General features: G+C 49.6%; 1 protein-coding gene across 1 annotated transcript in view; it reads right to left on the bottom strand.

Annotated features, from left to right (window-relative positions):
- Nucleotides 1-292: 292 nt before the first annotated feature.
- Nucleotides 293-19,713, bottom strand: part of HOXC4 (homeobox C4) — a 59,737-nt gene continuing 40,316 nt past the window's right edge. Inside the window, exons 2-3 of the mRNA XM_090275588.1 lie at nt 1,968-3,146; nt 293-1,476 (exon numbers count right to left, since the gene is read on the bottom strand). Coding sequence (XP_090131714.1) covers nt 1,121-1,476; nt 1,968-2,406 — 795 coding nt within the window. The 5' untranslated portion in view covers nt 2,407-3,146 and the 3' untranslated portion in view covers nt 293-1,120. The remainder of the gene's footprint in view (nt 1,477-1,967; nt 3,147-19,713) is intronic.

Below are 19,713 nucleotides of genomic sequence, written 5' to 3'. Positions count from 1 at the left end.
AGTGAGATACCACCCCCCCAGCTCCACTGTAAGTACCCCCAGGAGAATCTGGCCTCTTTGCAGACTTAGAGTGAAGGGACATGAGAAATCATCCCTAATCTTCTACATCCCCTCTTGTGAGAATCCCCTGTCCCAGCCCCCTTACTGGTTCTTCTAAGGACATTGGGAAGCTAGAGTTAGAGTTAAGATTTGTGTGTTTGCTTAGAGTAAACTTAGGCAACTATAGAGAGGGTGGGATGTTACTAAGCCAGAAGGAGGATGGGGATAAAAAAGAAACCATCAGACATTGACGTAAAACTAATTCACATCCACTGGTTTATTATTGATCACGGGGCATTTCACATCGACACTAAAATTCTTTATTGCAAGTTTTACAATAATCAAGTAAATTCAGTCCAAAAACACAATAACCACGATAGGGGGTGGGGGGGAAGAGATTCTACCTATAGACTGCCTCTCTGAACTGAAAGTTCATTTTTAATTTCTTTTGGCTCCTCAAACTGAACAGCTCTGAGAGGCTCTCCAGATGCATTTAGCTTTGTCTGCTGTCTTCCCCCATCTCCTCCCAGCCTCCCCCCACAACAATAATACAAAAGAACTTCATAGCTTTGTTCTCCTTAAAATGACTTCCCTCTCACTAACCTCCCCTGGTGTATTTTCAATGCAAAAGGCCTAAGGAAAGAGCAGGGAAAAGGAGGAGGAGGAGGAGGAGAAGGATGAAAATTGGCTTAAAAAATCTCTTTCCATTTTTCTTTTCCTCATTTCCCCTGAAATCCACCCAAACCAGACCACCACACCTTGCAATATATAATTTTTGCAGTTTTTTTCCTTAAAAAATAAATAACCCCCCAAAAAGGCCTTTAAAAAAAAAAAAAACCCCAGCAAGTACCATGCTAAGACAACATCACATGCTTAAAAGGGTCCTTAATAGTGGAAGGAAGAGAAGGGCAGGGGGCTTGTTTGTTTATCTGTTTTGTCTGTTTGGAATTGACAAGGGGTAAGGTGGGAAGAAGAGAGAAAAGAACCAAAATATATATATATTAAATTCTATAAATAAGAGTCAATTTGTATGTGAGGGGAGGTTGGGGGCATGGGATGAGGGCAGGGTGTGAGTTATGTTTTATAACCTGGTAATGTCCTCTGCCCGTTGCTGCTCCTGCGGGGTGGCGCTCTGGGAGTGGTCTTCAGAAGTGCCCGGGGTGGCTGCCGAGAGGGTGCTGGGTGCAGCGCCGGCCGGGGGCGCTGACCTGACTTTGGTGTTGGGGAGTCGGTGGTCCTTCTTCCATTTCATGCGACGGTTTTGGAACCAGATTTTGATCTGCCTCTCAGAGAGGCACAGCGAGTGGGCGATCTCGATCCTTCTCCTTCGGGTCAGGTAGCGATTGTAATGAAACTCTTTCTCTAATTCCAGGACTTGCTGCCGGGTGTAGGCTGTCCTCGAGCGCTTGGGCTCCCCTCCGTTATAATTGGGGTTCACTGGGGGAGTGGGGAGGGGAAAAGCAAATAACGGGGTTCAGAAGCAGCAGGCTCCCCTCCCCCACCCTCACCCCAACCTCAGCTCTGTGGAACAGGAGGAGGGGGTGGTGGAAATAAAGTCATCAAGCTAAATGGGTTATAAAGAAGTTGAAGGAAGCAGGAGACTTTGTAGTGTAATAAGAGGGGAATCCTCATTGTAACGACACTGAATTATTTATGCGCCCTTAGAAAGCGAGCATAGTTTTCACACATACATAACAGATCGTAGCACATGGCTCGGACTGCCCAGAGTAGCTAAGCCATAAAATTTATGGGGGATGTAATTACCCATTCTCGCTCGTAAATCCAGTTCAATTGTGCTAACCCAGAGTCGCTCCTGGAGAGAGAGGGGGAAGGAGAGAAAGGAGGACGGGGCCAGAGGGGGCCAGGGAGGGTGGGGAGGGCTGGGGAACAGGGGAGGGAGGGGGAGAGCAAAAAGCAAAGTTGCCTACCCGTGCTAACGTGGATTTTTTTCATCCATGGGTAGACTATGGGTTGCTTGCTGGCGGCGCTGGAGGGATGGTCAGGGGCTGGCTGGCTGCAGGCTGGCGGGGCTGGGGACGGGGAGGCGGAGGCGCCTGAGAGAGGCGCCGGCTCGCAGAGCGGTTGTGATTTCTCAGGGTGGTGGTGGCCCGCTTGGGCCGGCCCGTGGGTTCGCGAATTGCCCGGCCCCTGGAGACTGGTGCAGCTATACTGGCGCTCGGGGTAGCTAGGACGCGGAGGCGGTGGTGGGTACAGCTCCTGGTGGTGATGCTGGAATCCCGATTCCCTGGTCCGGCCGTAATATTCCGGACTGTGTTCAGGGATGTAGCTATTTTGCGAATATTCTTCGCATGGAGGAAATTTCGGATCGATGTAGTTAGAGTCCATCAAATACGAGCTCATGATCATTAATTTCTGGAGTGGAAAATAATTTTTCTCGCTTTGTCGTTTTTCTGCTCCATAAAGCCCTCCTACTAGCTAGCGACCCTGTAAAGTTACTTTCACCATGTGACTCTGCCGGCCAATCACACGGAGCAACCCAGTCCCCGGATAAGGAACCGAATCGCTTTATTCAAAATGTATCCGATTTTTTTTGTGTGTGTGGTGGTGGTGGTGGTGATGTGGGGTTAGCTGTCAGGGGCTAGGGTGCCCCAGTGCGCACCCCACAGGCTGACAGCCCTCCCCTGTAAAAGGAGATGGTGAGCCCAGCTCCTTTCCAAAGCCTGGGCATTGAGGGGCTACGGAAGGCTGTGATTCAGACCTCTTGCAAAGTCTCCTCTTGGGCCTCCAATGGGCCCCTTGGGTCTCAGCTCCTTAGCTTTTCCAGAGGTCTCCATTCATGGTGATCCTGTCTTAGTCAGTGTAGGTCACCCGGCGGCGCCCCTCTTTCGCAGGAAGAGGAAGTTGAATGAGCACTGGAGTGGAGTTTGGATGGGGAGGGGCCCAAACTGAGCCCAGGGGGGCTGAAGAGCCTGGAGTGCCCTGCATCCAACCATACCAGAGTCCAGGCCCCCTTCCCCATACACACTCACCCAACCCTCTCGCCATGGGGCTGCCAGGCAGGGTCCCAGCTGGACCAGGCAGGTAGAGGCAGCGGGATGCAAATGATTCTGACGTCATTTCTGGAGGTCTGGGGGTTGAGACCCCCGCTGAAGAAAGACAGGAAGTGGTTGGCAAAAGAGTTCAGAAACCTTGCCCTCCCCTACTACCCACTGACCCTCCCTGCCCCAGCCCAGGAACAGAGGATCTCTTCTACTGCTGGCTGCTTTTTCCACTCTCCATTCCGTTTGGCCTGCTGCTTTCTGATAACTACCTCCAAGGCTGCTTCCTAAGAAGCTGGGGCAAGGAGGAGAGCCATCTGCCAGGAGGCAGTGCCCTGTGATGGTGTCCAGCTAAGGCCTTGGTAGCTCTTCCTTTTCCATTCCCACAGAGGGCAGACCTAGCTAAGAAGGAGGCCTGTGTTGGTAGAGCCTGCTCCAAGCCAGGGATTGTATCCATGTAACACATGTATTTACATGTAAACACATATTCTCAAGGGCCAGCTCCAGGCTGCCTTCCAAAAGCTGAGGGGCGAGCTCACCAAGCTGAGGAGGCTGGGCACACCTCAGGGGGTTCTCCAAGGCCATTCCTGCCCCTTCCCTCTCTCTGCCACCCATAAACAGGAATACTCTGGTGGGGGTGTCAGGGCCATGGTGCAAGAAGGGCTGCTTTTCAAGCTCCCCCCAGTTAGGGGTGGCCACGTCATGCCACCATTTCCAATTAACTGATCCCATAATTCAGAGCTGGGGGGGTAGCAGTAGGGAGAGCCCAGGGAGAGAGCCGGGTCCCCTTGTTGTACTTGATAACAATTATAGCTTAAAATCATAGCTTGCCGGGGCTCAGCTATATTTTACTTGATAACAATAAAAGTGACACATAAAGTTAACTGTTTATGTTTTATTTATTAGACTAAATCTGCCAGCGGTGGTAGGAGCGCTTGCCTCGTCGCTACAGCTTTTATAGGGCTGTAAAACGTCATAAATCAGTCTCGCGGAATCGCCCGCACTCTTTGTGTCGGCGGCGGCGCAGGGCTGGCGGCCGCTGGCTGCCTGCTCCCTCCTTTCCACGAAAAGTCGTAATGTGATTTTTTTCCCTCTGATTTTATTATTATGATCGCCGCTGTGATTAGTCAATCCACCTTTAATTCGCCGCCCTACGCTGCCTCCTCCCAGCCCAGCCTGGTTGACACTTGAATAAGTACCTTTTAAAACGGCATAACAACTATTTGAGGGTTTAATTAGAACATCTGCAATTAAGGGAATAAGGAGGGAAAAGAAAAAAAATAAAGCCCTTGTGAGAGGGAGACTGAAGTCGGGAGATTCTCAACCTGTCTCTCACCACCTTTGGGGTGCAAGAGAGGGTCCCCACTTCCAAATTAGGGCTCACCCTGAGGGCAGGAATGAGAGAGACACTGGGCCACAGCTGATGCCCAAAGGGACTGATTCTCCACCTGGGCCCCTGACTGTCTTCCCTGTTCTAATGCTCAGGTCTCCCACCTTCACCCCTGATGCCTGGGGAGTGGTCCATGGATACCCTCTCCCCAAGAGGACAGTGCCTTGCCCCCCTGCCATCAGGCAGGTGAGGGAACAGGAATTCCCTGGAGGTGTACCATCTCTTGGAGAAGAGTCCCAGATTTCCAGTTGGTTGAGAACCCCTGCCCACTCCTGTCCAGGACACCCTTCATGGGAGGACTGGCTGATCTGGTTGGAAGAGGAACTTGAGACATTGAGGAGGGGAAGGCTGCTGCTTGGTTGATAGTGATTTGGAGTGTGAGAGGGTTTTATTTTTTGTAATTATTGGTGGTGGGGTGAGAGCAGGAAGAGGACAAAGGGAAACCAACACTGAATACTGACCTACATAAAAAGTCCGAACCACTGCCCCGACGAGAGCCAAAGCTCCTGGAATCTCAGGTAGGGTAGGGATGGAGGAGGGTGGCTGAAGGAAGAGAAAACTTTCCAGCCCCACTCCCAACCTCCCTTCCAGGCCAGCACCTGGATCAGGCTGCTCCATCCCATCAGGCTTCCTGCCCAGCAGGCTGGCCCAGATATTCTTTTCCCTATCTGAGGAGGTGAGATGTTGGCCTGGCTACCCTCGTCCCTGCTCTCACACTCACCTTCTACCAGCCCTGCCTCCACCTCAATGATCATTTCTTCAATCTCTTCATACTCTTGGACTTGTTAAAGAGTTCTTCCCAAGGCATTGCCCATCCTACACGCTCACTCCCCAGGAGTCTAAGCTTCCTGCAGGTGGCTTGAGGGAGCAGGAGCAGGAAACTCACTTCAGGCCAGTATGTGTAAGTAGATACAGAGAGTTCAGATGCCTTCAACTAAATGTCAAGTCTGTCTCTGGTTATTATGGTGAACAAATATATATGCATACATACAATTAATATTTATTAATATATTAAGCAGCCACAAACATGTGGGGTTCTCACTCCAGTTTTGCACAGCTAATTCAACATGCAGATCCATAAAGTGAAATCTGGGAGACTCCCCCAAATATGTCCACACTTACCTACATCATTTACCAAAAAAAAAAAACTGTTTGGTCTCCTATAGCTTAATAACAAGGAAGTCGACCATCACATGAGGAAAATAGCAAGCCAGACTGCACCACACGCATATATACAAACATTTTCATTTACTACCAGTACAGAAATCAAACCCTTTAGGAAGGCTCCTGCACTTAGCATTGGCTTAATGGGGAGTGGGGGCACTAAATCAGTTCTTGCCTGTGATGAAGCCTAGTATCTGGTCCTGTCTCCTTTTGTGCTTTGCCCTCCTGCCTTGCCAACCCAAGGATCTCTCTACCCCAGCTCTGCCTTCCATCTCTCTCTGTCCCAATTTTATTTTTTATTTTTTCGGACCACTTTTTGCCAGCGTTCAAACACTCTCTGAATGTCCCTGACCCCAGACCCCATCTCTTTTCTAAATCTCGAATTGGTTTCTCTTTCGGAAACATGTTTCAGTACAAAGCGCTTCCCTTCTGACACCGCTGAAGAAAAATATGTGTCCATTGTGTGCGAGGCCTTATTGTGCCCAGATTACCATACTGACCGTTGGATAACCCATATTCCTCCCCTTCCCAGTAACAAGCTGCCGGCTGAGAGACCTTAGCAGCTCCACAGATTCTGTGCTGCATTAAAATCCACCTCTCAGACTCCCTGGATTTTCTTAGGAAGAAAAATAAATGGGAGAACCAACATAGGATTTGGAAGGCAAAGAGAAGGAAAATGAGAGTCATTCCTTTCCCTGTTCTCAGAGTGCAGGATTTTTTTTTTGTGTGTGTGTGTGTGTATGTATGTGGTTTTTGTTATTTTAGAGATTAAAAATCGCAACATGTCTCCTCTGCCTGAAATGAATTGACTTTTAGATGGTATGCAATCAAATAATTCATTTTATTTTTATTTTTTCTCCAAGCAACTTGAAAACCCCAGACTAAAGCAAGACTCCTGTCCCATTTTTTTTCTCTCTCTCTGTGTAAGTATGTATATATGTGTTTTGTCCCTTTCTAATGCCAGCAAGCAGGGTTAATGTATGCAAAAGAATATGCAAATACTTAATTGATTTTTTCTTAAATCTCTTGTCAGTAAAAGTAATGAATTGGTCTAAAATGATTTTAATAATCCGGATGTGTCACCAGAAAATACTCAACCTTTTTTCTCTCTCCTGGAATCACTTATAGTCTCAAAAAAAAGAAAAATAAATAAAAGCAATCATGGAATGTTAATTTGCCCCCCTTTATTAAAATATTAAAGATAAATTTCCCTTATTTGTTCGAAGGCCATAGGCAAGGTCTTCTCCTAGATTTCCCCCTCCTTGCCTTGCGTTCCTTGGAATTCAATTTTCCTCAAATCTCGTTTAAAGTGGCTTTTTAAAAAGTGGCCGCATTTTAATATTGGTTAGACAGAGTGACCTGCATTTCACCTCGGGTGTTTGACTTGTTCCAATAGGTCACTGCCATGGGGTTATTGATGGGGAAACTCCATTGAAATTTGTCTCTTCGCAAATGGCCTTTAGATCTTCCAGCGAGTTCAATAACTAGTTATAATGTGGAAAGGGAAAAATGAAGGCCCTGGGCTAACGAATTTGATGTTTCATTTTTATGCTGGAGAAATTGTTAGTTAGAGGTTGGGTTCCCCATCCTTTCCTTGCTCATCCTGGCCTCACTGACCCCCACTCCCATCCAAGGCTGCTGAATTATAACTCCTGTAAAACTTGGGCTTGGGGTGTCCCTTTCTCCCTTTGATGCAAGTTTTAATTCTTACTATGAATATAGTTGTTGTTTGAAAATCTGATTCAAGGGTGCAGGAAGCTTGCACTGTTGGAGGTTTGTGACCTGAACTTTCCTGTGAGGGGGGAAGAACTTTTACTTTTAAAGGAGACTAAATGCAGTTTTGAAAGATTCAGGAGTTAAGCTGCTTTAGGGTAGTTTATGGAGGGCTCCTCAGCCTGGTGCTCTCGGAATTAAGGTGCCCATAGGAAACTGCAATCCCTTTGGGGTGGGGGTGGGGGGTTGATGAGGGCATCTGCCATCAGCTGTTCTTGGCCTCTGAGCTGCCAGAGACCCATGGGATCAAAATAGGCAGAGACTGGGAAAGGCTAAGGATAGAGGGAGAATTCCATGGAACAGGCAAGGGACCCTGGGTCTCCTCCAGGGCCAGAGACAAGACTCATGGGGACTTGGTTTGGTAACTGCCTGCTGAACTTCATAAGAAGAGCACCCCGCAAAAGCTCAATGCCCAAAGACAGTGCATTTTAGTAAATTGGAGAGAGCAGAGGAAACTGATGGGGGGTGGGCACAGAGATTTTATAAGGTCCCCTTTTTGCTGGAGTTCTCAAGGAGTGGGAGAGGAAAGGGCAGAGGAAGAGAAGACTGTCTTTATTTTATTCTCCCCAATCAGAGCCAAGTTGGGGAACCCTTGACTTCTCCAGTGAAGCCTCTGTGAAAAGATTGTGTAGAGATAGTCTCTCCAGGCTGACCCAGCCATTCCTAATCATTACCATTATTAACCTCAAGAATAACAAGAACATCGTTCCCTCACAAAACAGCTGCCTATGGACCTTATTTTCTTCTTCCAGGAACTGTTCCTTTTCTTTCCCTGACCAAAGGGGTCCAGTTTGCTCAGCCCCAAGTTTCCTTTTTAATAAGCCCACCCAACTCCTTTCCCCCTTCCAAGCCTGGGCCCATAGATAGGAGTCATTCCAAAGGCAAGCCTAGGTCTCTGGGTTGGGGGAATCAGGACTGAGGCCAATATGAAAGTGCCTGAAACCAGGGGGCCTGACACTTCCTTCTATCCCCTCAAACCTAGAGCCAATATCTCTGTGCCACCTGCGCGCTCTCATAAAACTTTCCTAGGCAGATCCGTGGTACCACAGGAATAGAGGAGCAGCCCTTTAACCACCCGCCAGAATCCCATAAAAATGATAGAATCTGAGAAGGGGCTGTCTGCGGCTTCAGGAACCGGCCTGGAAGAGGACACCCAATCCTGCTCTTCCCAGCCAAGCGGGAATCAATAGCGATCTGTTCTAAACTTGCCCGCAGCCTCTCCGCGCTCGGCCCGGGCGGGCGAGTCCCTTTCCCGGATACTCGCCCGCCTCCTCCCGCACCGCGGCCACCTCCTCCAAATCCCGGATCCCCAGCCTCGGGCCTCGCCCTCTCCCCACTTTAATTACGTGATTGCTTTTCGCTTTGGCCGCATCAGGACGCCTCTGCCTTCGACTGGTTTAAATCTTTCGGTTCCCTTTTTGTCTTTCCGAGTCCTCCTGACGGGCTGTAATTTAGAGACTGCCCCTCGGGCGGCCTGGGTCCGGTCCCGCTGCTGCCTCGCCCTACACGCCAACGAAATGGTCCTCCCGGGCTCGGCGCGGCCGGGTGTGCAGCCCGCCCGCCACGCGGGGCTCGGAGACTGTTGTCCTGACCGTTCGCCTTTCTGAATTATTTTGTGCTCCATTATTCTCTGATAGAGAAACGCTCAGAGTTTGAGTTATCACTGCGCGCCTGGGCTGGGGCTGGGCTGCCGGCGGTGCTGCATCTCCCCCTCACCCGGATAAGGGGTGTAGTAGGAGGTCTGCACTGGCATTCGAGGAAGCGCGACGCCTGGCTCCAGGCTCGGCGGGCGAGGAGCTCCAGTCGCGTCCCCCAGAACCTGGCCCGGCGTCCGCGGCCCAGAAGCGCCCAGAAGCAAATACGACCGCAACTTTCCACCACTACACGCGAGCGGGACCTCAGGGCTGGCGGCTCAGAGTCCCCAACCTGCCCTTGGCTGTTGGGTCTGACGTTGCTCCCCAGCCCCAGACAGAGCCCCCCACGGGCACCAGCGTCAGCCTCAGCCACCTCTGTCCAGGAACTCGAGTGCCAGGCAGTCCTTACACCGGAGGGACTGACTGAAGGTGAGGCGAAGGAAGGGAGAGAGGGAAGGGGTTTTAATTTATGAGTAGTGTAGATTTGAGGTGGGGAGTGTAAGGGGAAGACTTGAAATAAAGAATAGGAGCCTCTTCTCCCACCGTGGCTGGCTTTCCCTTTCTTGCCTCTGGAAGAAAAAACTATTTTCCCCCCTCCCTAAACCGCTGGTGTTCCGCTTAATCTCTCATCTATTTACAACTAATAAACACTTCTCTGGTTATCTCGCACGGCCTGTCCATTCTTTGATCCTTTCCAAGGAGGTAAGCAATGAGTTACTATTAGCAGTATTTTGTATTTTTCCCCTGGGGAGAGGAGGGAGTTGGGAATGTCTTTCTCACTGGGAAAGAAGTTCAGTGAAACTTGAGTTGGTCACAACCTTCTCCTTGCCTCCCAACCCACAGCACCCCAACCTCTGCTCCCCCAGCCCCCTTCCCCCGCAGCGATGTTGCTGGGTAAATAAGAGTCCGCCTGCCTGGTTATTAGGATTCTGGAGACGTTGGCATCTGTAGCAATCATTAGTCAAAGCCGTGGAAGCCAAAGGAGCCGAGGAGTTGGACAGAAAAAATCTTGGAAATGATATACAGGAGCCGCGGAGGCATCAATCCCGCCGATAAGAGCGCGGGGCTGCCGGCAGCGAGGCGGCCGCTTAATTGGGCCCTGGGCACCAAGAACAATTGGGGATGGGGCACCTAGGGGTTGGTCAGTGACCCTGGCACCATTTGGGCACGCTAAAAAAATAGTTGGGGACTTGAATATCCTTTTCCTCAAATGTCAAAGGCCCAGTTGAGGTGGGTGTGCGAATGGGGGAAACTCTCATGACTTTCAGCTTCTCCACCCTGGGAGCCAAGAGGAGCTGGGCTGAAGGCCTCTTCCCTTTCTTAAGTCCCCTTCTCCTTAGTGGCTCTCTTAGGAGGCACTGCAGGTTGGGGAGCCTGGGCTGGGATTTCAGATCACAGGGTTAGCCTGCCGAGAGGCTGTGGTCCCTAGATTGGGTTTTCAGGGGGCAGATAACTCAGTTGTACTAGATTTGAAGATAGCCTTAGAGACAGCAACAGAATCACTTGCTTTAATAAGCAAAACATCCAAAAGATATTTGTTCCCATCCCCACTCATCTAATATCTTTATTGATCACAGAGATAAAGAGCGAGATTCAGAAACTTTAAATCCTTCCAGAGGGTGATCTATGCCCCTACACATAGGTATATACATTATGGAACCATCTCTAAACATATGTTCTAATATTTAAGTTTCTAGAAAAACTGCAAAGACTATCAAGATCTCCAAATATTTTGCCTCAATATGTAGCTTTTTTATGACTTAGGGCCCTTACATAAATCTAGATAAAATTTTCAAAATAGAGATCAAGCAACACACCCGTAGTTCTTCCCAAGTGAGGAAAAAAAAACCTCACCAAATATTCATCTAGATGTTTAGAGAGAGAGAGAGAGAGAGAGAGAGAGAGAGAGCTGTACCAGTACATCCTAGCATATACATCCAACACTATAGAAAGATTGGTAATGTGCACGCAGGAATTCGACAGAGGACTGTTATGTTCACTGTAGATCTATAAATCTAGAGATCTATAAATCTGCATTTAAATGTGGAATAGAGAGAGATGTAAAACACACATCCTGTTATAGAGACATAGAGCGATCTATAAATACATTTTCACATGTACAGTTACAGGAGTGCTCAGCTCTCTATAAAGACACGTGTATTTGTGTGGAGTCCTAGGAATGACATCGTTTCTCTATTGCCTTTGGGTTTGGGATGTCCCAGCCCAGACTTTTCTGGGACATAAACAAGGGTACACTAGAGCCTGTGCAAATGCTAAGAGGGCCCAGGAATTCATTTAATCTATGGCCTCATTTCCAGCATTTGGGGGCATTTCTCTGGCGGTGGATAGGAGTCCTGATGCCTGGGCCTAAAAACATCCTGATATACAAAGCCCAAACTGAGATGGAGGTAGAGGGCTCTTTACTTCTTTTCCCTTCAGCTCCTTAGCCCCAGGCTCAGGGGACACCCATGGGAAATTGGGGTGTCTTTAGGAGGGGAAGGCTAATTGACACTACAAAATGGAGTCATTTAGGTAAATTATGATTTTGTTTGAAGAGGGCTTGGCTAGAGACACACACACACACACACATACACACACACACACCCCTGCACCCATCTTACTTACATAAAACCAGTCACTGGACTACAGAGTTTCCTCTTTTCCTGTGGTGCTAGATGGGGTCTTCTATATGCCTCATTCCCACCCCCTCTATTTATGAGCTCTCTCTTATACACCTTGTTCCACCTTGTCAAGAGGGGTTTGGGGCTCAGGAAAGGGGTCACAGGGAGACAGCAACCCAGAAGAGAGCAGAGCACCCAGGAGTCAAGGTATCTACCACCAGGCTCAGAAGCTGATTGCGTTGGATGTTGGCCTTTTTTAACTGAGGGGTAGGGGGACCAAGGTTTGTATGGGCAAAAGAAAATGAAAGGTTGCTCAATTGATGTTAAAATCTGGAACTTTCAGGGGGAAAATCACCAGTGGGCGCATTTCTTATTAGAGGTGGAAGATTTTGGGAGCCCTGGATTTGCTTTCATTTTTCTTCTTGAGTTTACTGGGGAAAGGGAGGTATAGTGGGGCCCCAGGTGGGCTTGGGGATGTGCAATCCAATCTAGCTGGCTAGATTGGGGTAGAGTGATTTACAAAGCAAAACCTCAGATGCTACTTCCTGAGAAGTCACCAGATCAAAACAGCCTCCTCCAGGCTTTTATGACCCTATCTCTACTCCCAACAGGAAAAGCACCCTCAATAAAAAGTTGTTCCCCACCCACCTCCGCCCCATCCTCTATCCAGAAGAGAGGGAGAGCCACAATCTAAAATGAGGGATCTCACTTCACACACACAAACACACACACACACAGTTTTCTAGCCAGACAGTTCACTTTTTAAAGAAGTATTTACTAGTCAAGATTTCTCTTCACTGAGCAAAGAATCAGCCATGAGAGATTTGGAATTTGGTCCTGGAACAAAGGGTAAAGGGGGATTTGATCAGGTGAGGATCTGGCTTCATAGTCCTTTATTGCTTTCCAACCCCCCCACACCCCAACAGGCCAACAGGACACTAAAGGTCACCAAGAGCTTGGCTGCCACTATCTGTGGCAGCTGCTCCAGGGTCTTGGTTTTCCAGAGAGGCAGAAGGGAGGAAAGAGAACAGTTGCCCAGGACTTGAGGGCAGGGGTGGGGAGGGCAGGCTGGGTAGATGGAAAAAATTGGGCAGGACAAGGACTGGAAAGTGATTCAAGACCAGTTTACTGTGTGCAGCCTGGGCTTCAGACCTCTTTCATACTGCACTTGGGCACATACATATACTTCTGTGTGTTTAGTGTTTAGGTGTGGTGTTTGGGGTCAGAGGCTGGGAGGAGTAGGAATCTTTCTAGGGCAGAACCCAGCCTACTCTACCTCTCTGAAAGCTGTGGCATGTGCAGCACTGATGGATCCTAGGGAACTGAGCTGGCACATTCCACCCAGCCCATACAGAGCTACAGATCATAGTAGAACTTTCTCTGTACTTGTGTCAGGTTGAAGAAGTAGCCTCTTGCCTGCACTGGCTTCCTAGCATGCTAAGAGCCTTCTATTCAACTTGTCATTGTAGCTTCTAAGGTCTTGCCATCAGAGGCTGAACAAAGGTGTTAGATTACCTAGTCCAACTTTCTCAAGCCCCAAATTTTATCCCTCTCTCTCTCATACAGAGCTATTTCTCCTGGGTGTCTCCATTCTCTTTTGCCATTCAGTGAGCCTTAGGAATGGCAGAGGGAGATGGATCCCAGGGTTCTGTAGGACACAAGGACCAAGAGATGTCTATCACCCCAGATCCAAACTTCTTTAGCTTGTGGGGTCCCATCAAAGCCTGTGAAGGAGATATTATCAGAACAGACATACCATCCTAGATTACAAAGACCCATTAAAGAGGGTATAATTTTATTGGCCCTGAAGCAGCCTAGCTTCTTCCTTAAATTGAACCTCTAACCCAAGAGCCTTAGCTTAGGGTTCTGATTCTTTTCCGTCTCCACCTAAAGGGTTTCAAGCTCTGCAGCCCCACCGAGGAGAAGGCTCAGAGTGGTGATTGCCTCCTCAGCAAAAGAAAACACAGAACTGTAGCCTAGGATGATGATACTTCAGGTGAGAAATTCAGTCCAAAGCAACTACATACAGAGAGGAAGAGTCAAAGAGACAGATAAAGTTTACATGGTGTTAGAAGGGTTGAAGAGACAAAAATCTCTATTCCCAGTGCCTGTTTAGACAACCAATTCCCCCTATCTTTCTTTCACCATGTACATGGAATCTGGAAACTACAGTGTAAAAAATCTGCACTGGAGGTGACGGTTGGTCTCAGACAAGATTACCACACCATCTACCAGGGAAAAAGAAGTGTGTGTGCTTTCATCCTAACTCATGAAAGTGTCAGTGGAGCAGTGCAGTTGAAGGTGATGTGGGAAGTGGGGGCTCAATGGCTTTTGAGAAGAGCTGCCCTCCCTCTGGCTTCTCATTCTAATCCTTCCCACCTGTGGCATAGTCCCCAACTCAGCCCTACCCAGAAGACAAACAAGCAAGAGGGTGCTGACAAAGCCTAGCTCAAACTGGGCCACCCCTCCCACTCCTGCATGCTTGATGCCCCCAGAGGAGGCTTTAGAGGTCCTTATAGCACAGCTCATCAGAACTTCTACCCCTCAGCTTAAGGAGGACAGGAAATCAGAGAGAGAAGGGAGGGGAGGGGAACCTAACCAGAAAATTAACCCTGGAACAAAGCTTTGGAGACTGGGGGGTGAGGAGAGAAGTACCTGTCTGGACCCATGAGTGGGTTGGCTCAGGGCCCAGACCAAAATGTTCAGGAAACACAAACACTTCTGTCGTACATGCATACTCCCTGTGCCATCAGATGCTCTGGCTCAGAAATAGTTTCTCCATCTATTGCTTGTTCTGATCTGACCCATGTAAACATAAACACTGAAATCCACACCTTCAGTGGGCTGTGTCCTTTGATAGCTATTGGCTAGGACACAGGATCATCATGTAGATAAAGCTAATGGCTCCTGGAGTATTTCCAGAAACACAAATCAAAAGGTTTCTTCTAATCATCTCACCTGCCCCCAAGAAGATCAGAAGAGAATGAAAACTTGTACAGGGTGAGTGTATAGGGAATAATCACAGTCAGCATTAGAATTCAGGGCTCGAGGTCATATCCACACCTGCGGCACATCTGTAAAGCCCAGAGAATTGGGCCAAAAATGGGAGTAATCCAGAGGGCACCCTCACAACTTCAGATTCCTGTACAGTCGAGACTGACCTTGTGGTACAACTTCGTTATAACTAGAGGATACAAGCCAAAGACTCTAGAGCTGGTTCAGGGACAGAGGGAGGGGGCTAGGAAATTATCAGCATCACTCATCCCCTAGGGCATCTAAGATTGTGCGGACCTAGGAGCTATAGGGAGTGGTGGAGAGGGAGGGAGGAAGCCAAGTGGAATGGTAGAGAGAAACAGAGACCCAAGTACTTTGGAGCTGATTGGTTGGTGCAGGCCATGTGACCCTGCTTAGCGCATTCTTGATTGGATGCTTGACCCTTTCAGGGTTAAAAACCTAGGAAAAAAATTTAAAGCTTTCCGGGTTGGCTGGGGCACCTTGGCACCTGATTGACTGCTCATCGCCCCCCTCTCCAGAGGAAACCCCCTTCAATTTCAGCGCCTGGATTGAGGGTGGGAAAACCAAAAACCTCAGACCCCGTTTGTATTCGTCCTATTTCCATTTGTATTTGTCCTACAAAACAGGCGGGGCGGGGGGCGGGCTGAAATGAATTTTTTGAGAGAAAGGACGATCTATACTTGGTCAGGAAAAGGGGGTGATATTTTTGAGCCTAAAAAACAGAAAAGGGGACAAGGACTTATAGGCCCCCAAAGATGCTGTATAAATCTGTAAAACAGAAACACACGCATACATCGCTCTACACCCCGAGTGAGCGGAAAGGAATGGGACTGAGACTTGGCCAGGAGTCCAGGGAGGCTGTGGGTCTTACCTGGGTGTGGGTCTTCACCCGGACTAAATTCCTGGTTAAAAACCATTAGATTCGCTCCCTAAGGCCTTGGGGAGGCCAGAGGGAGGGAAGAGTTGTAGAACAAGGGAAATTCACATCTCCCTGCTGCGTGGATAGAAAGTTTTCAGAAACCCTCAAAAGCACAGACTGGTGGGGAGAGAAGAGTCCAGGAGGGCCGGTAATGAGGAAGGGAGAACCTAAGAGTTAACTTTCTAAATGGCCTGCTAAGAATCCTCTGGGATCCTAACGCTTCCCTGGGAATAAAGGAGTAGGGAGGCCAAGTCTTTGCGAGGTACTGAGGCGGAGAGCAAAGGCATAGGAAGAGTTCTCTAGTAAGGCGCTCGTGATCCTCAGAAAGAACGACAGACTACTAGGTCTGAGGGCTAGGGCTCCAGCTCAGACGCCAGTGCCTTTGGGTCTCTGCCCCCTTCCACCCTCCCAGAGTCTGCCTGGGCTCTCTGTCTGTGCTTGATCCCTGCTTCTTCCTTAGTCTCTTGGGCGGCAGGGGCAAGCTCACAGCGTCCTCTCCCCGGTTCCTAAATGCACCTCTCCACAAAGCGGCTGCCCAGACCCTCTCCTGCTCCAAGGCCGTCCACCCCTTCTCTGGGAAGGCACAGACCTGGCTTGCCCCTCCGCTTTCCTTCTCTCCCCTGAGTTGCCCTCCATAGGACCACCTTCCACCTTGCTTCTGAATCTATAGCGATTCCAGGTAGGCCCCTTTAAGGAGCCTACATTGTCATGTTCATACGTTGTCATGTTCCTGACTTAGCTCCAGGTGAGGCACCGGGAGGGATACTGCACTCACAGATGTGGAGGACATGTGTCTCCGAGGCCTGCATTTATGCTGCTCCTTCCCAGAAACCTGAAAGGAGCCCCAGGCTGAGACTGGCCCCAGAGTGTCATGAACGTATTGGGGCCCTGATTGCCCCATGCCCCGGAACCCACTCTCTCCTCAGGGCTGGAGGGCTTTCCTGGCCAGCCTAATAAAAACAGTTGCCTCCATTCCCTCATCCACTTACACTATACTTACAGCAGTAACTTCTAGGCCTCCTGGCCTAGATTTACCTTAGGTGAGGGCTAGGGGTGCCAGGAAAGACCCCAATAGATAGAGAGAGGATGAGGCATGAAACCACACTGGCCCCAGACTAGAATCCCAGACCAGTAAGGCTGAGACAGCTGGTGGTGAGGAAAGAGAAAATTTTTTGGGACCCCTGGAGTTCAACTGGCCACCTTTAAGATGCTTCTGCCATTTCAGCTTGTAGTCTTTGGGCTCAAAAATCCCAAAGCCCTCCTACCCCTGCCTCCTTTCCCAGCTGCCCACACTGTCTGGACTCTGGGTCACTGGCTAAGGGCGGAACTGGTCCTTGCCTGGACCAAGGGGTCCCAGAGACATCTTGCATTTGTGCCCACAGACCGCTGTCTTTCTTACCAACTGAGGAGGGAGAGGGGGTCAGGGAGACCTGGCAAAGCTCTAGAGAGCCCAGGCCTCTCTTTACCCCAGTTGACTCACAACCGGAGGGAATAAGGGGTAGGAAGGAGAGTGCTGATCTGGGGAGGAAAGCTCTCCCAATCCTCCTACCTTCCAGCGGCTTCTTCTCTTCTCCCAACCCAGCCTGAGCGCCTGGGGAGGCCTTCTTCTCCTCCCCTTAATGAGTGGGAACTGCCTTCTCTCACGAAGGGGAAAGATTAGGTAAACGGGAGAAAGGGTCAGAGCAAGAGAAAATTAACTTACAGCGTTCGCCTGGGATTCATTTTCCAAGATGTAACCTCTCTCACCATCATCCCCAGCGCCGTAATCCCCTCTAACTGCCAGGCCCTCTGTCCTAGCATTAAACCTCACCAGCAGCTGCGTGGCTGGACAGTTAAGATTATATATGATGTAAATATATTGTGGGTTTGTCAGCTCTCCCTACACCATAAAACTTGGTTTAATGACATCACGTGGTCCCCCAAGAGCCACTCACGGGCTTGCCTTCAGGCCATTCACATAAATAACCTCCAAAAGTTTCAAACTCCTAAATTCACATAGAAACCATGGGTATTTCTCTAATGCTCAGTTACACTAAAAAGCCCTTGTGCTGCTCCTCTGCCCCACCCCCAAGACCCCCTGCAGGGTGGGGATGGGGAGAGGGTGGGTCCTTATTTATTTACTTACTTATTTCCATAAGGACCTGTCGCCTTCGAGGTCGTGTTGATATTTTTTTCCTCCTATTTTTTTCCTCCTCTCTTCTCTAATTGCTCAGAGTGGGCCGTGTCCCCCTCTTCCCACTCCCCCAGGAAGGTAAGTCATGCTTCTTCCCCTTCTTTCTTGCTGCCAGAGGGGGTTGGTTTCAGGGCAAAGTATAGAGGCAGGTTTCGTGGTCTCTGTTTGGGACCCAGAAGCCCCTCCACTAACTCCCCCAGAGTAATGTTAAACCCTGGTACTTGCTGATTGTTACAGGAGGCTGGCTGGCGGGGAAACTCCCTCAGACTGACAGTAGAAGCCTCTGCTCAGGGAGAAAGCAAGGGTCTGGGCTGTACCCACTTCCAGTGCAGAGTTGTGACCACTAATGCTGCTGAATCAGATGCTGGGGCCTGGGCACCAGATCTGCAGACTGCGACAGGAGCGGGGAAACAGGGAGGCATGGCTGCATCTACCCAAACCTACCCAGCTTAAGCCAGTCCTCCAGGTTCTCCATGGAATGAGAGACCCAAACCCTGTGAGAAGGAAGCAGTCAGTGTACGATGGGGCTGGTGTGCCCTGCACAGCAGATTTGAGCAACATTTCCCCCACCCCTGGCAAAGCCCTTGGTTTTCACCCAGGGGCAGTGCATCCCCTGGGGAGGAAGTACAGGGCCTAGGCAGCCAGGGAGGCTGGGGCAGGTGATGGTGGGCGCCAGGGCCTCTTTCTTAGTTAACTGTTACCCACTGGAGACGCCAGTGCTTGTCCACGCTTCACCGCTCACCCAATAGTTTTACTCAGCATGGAGAAAAAATTAAAATAACTCCCTAAAGAAAATTACACATTTTATTTGAGAAAGGGAGAGAGAGAGAGAAAGGAGAGGAAGTGAGTTGGTGCTGGGCTGTCTGCTGTGTGCTAGTGGAGGAGAGACATTTCAGGAGCCCCAGTCTGTTCTGAGTGAGAGTAGTGTGGACAAGGGTGTAGCAATGGGTGCAGTTCAATAAACATTTTGTGAGACCTCCTACATGCTAGCATGGGGTGAGGAAAGGCTCTTGGGTCTGTTAAAAAATGACAGGTGGCTTAGGCAATAGGATGCAGAGAAGTCAGTCCTTATAATAAATCCAAAGAGCATCAGCGTTAATAATCATAAATATTCCTCTTACCCCTCCCCAGAGCCTCTCTACTCTCCTTCCCTCTTGGCTGCAGAGCAGCCTTCTAGCCCAGCTCCTGAACCTCCAAATCCCCACCCCCATCCCCAGTGTGGGGAGCCTAGGCTTGGCTCCAGGAAATCACCCTGTTGTGGGAGGCCAGAGAGGAAATGCAGTAAAGTTTTATGGACCCTTCCCACATTTGTTTCTCCTATAAAGTACTTCCTCCCCCATCCCATTCCCAGATCTGGAGCAGAGCAGAGCATGGGCCTAAGCCAGCCTCAGGCACCACCTGAATTATCTGTTTTTCCCCTTCGCGTTCACCCACCCTCCCCATACACAAAATCCCATTGACAGAGATAAATGATGGCAAAAGATGCAACCCAGGCACTGGTCTATGCAGCTCCTTTCCCAGCTAATTGTCCTGCATAGCCCTAGGCCCTAGAAGGCAGAGAGACAGTCTGAAGATTCCTGCCAGGCAGGTATACACCCTGAAGATGGCCCTCCCTACCCACCATCCACCAGTATCTGAGAAAGCTGAAACACACCTCCTCCAACTTCCCCAGCACCCTTTACCAAGCAGCACCAACTCTTTCTGAGGATTTCTCTAAGACCAAATGGACCTTAGGCTGAGGGTTCAGCCTCTCTCTATGTCCATGGAGGTCTCTCAGGGACCACTTAGCCCTGGGAGAGATCTTCAGAGGCCCAGAGGGCCTGAGTCTGAGTATTGCGGAGCCACCAGTCCCTGCAGATTCATTCTGGCATGCAGTGAGGGCCGCTGTCAGTGTAGAGGCCTCAGACCCACCCAGCCAAGGTGCGAATAGGGTGCAGAAGCCTGAATGCCTTGGACAACCGCAGCACGGGACAGGCCAGTACAGGC

This window comes from Furipterus horrens, unplaced genomic scaffold (assembly GCF_987537825.1).
Source record: "Furipterus horrens unplaced genomic scaffold, mFurHor1.1.pri manual_scaffold_4, whole genome shotgun sequence".
Classification (NCBI taxonomy): Eukaryota; Metazoa; Chordata; class Mammalia; order Chiroptera; family Furipteridae; genus Furipterus; species Furipterus horrens.
The sequence above is the reverse complement of the archived record's forward strand: the minus strand, read 5'-3'. Positions and strand labels throughout refer to the sequence as shown.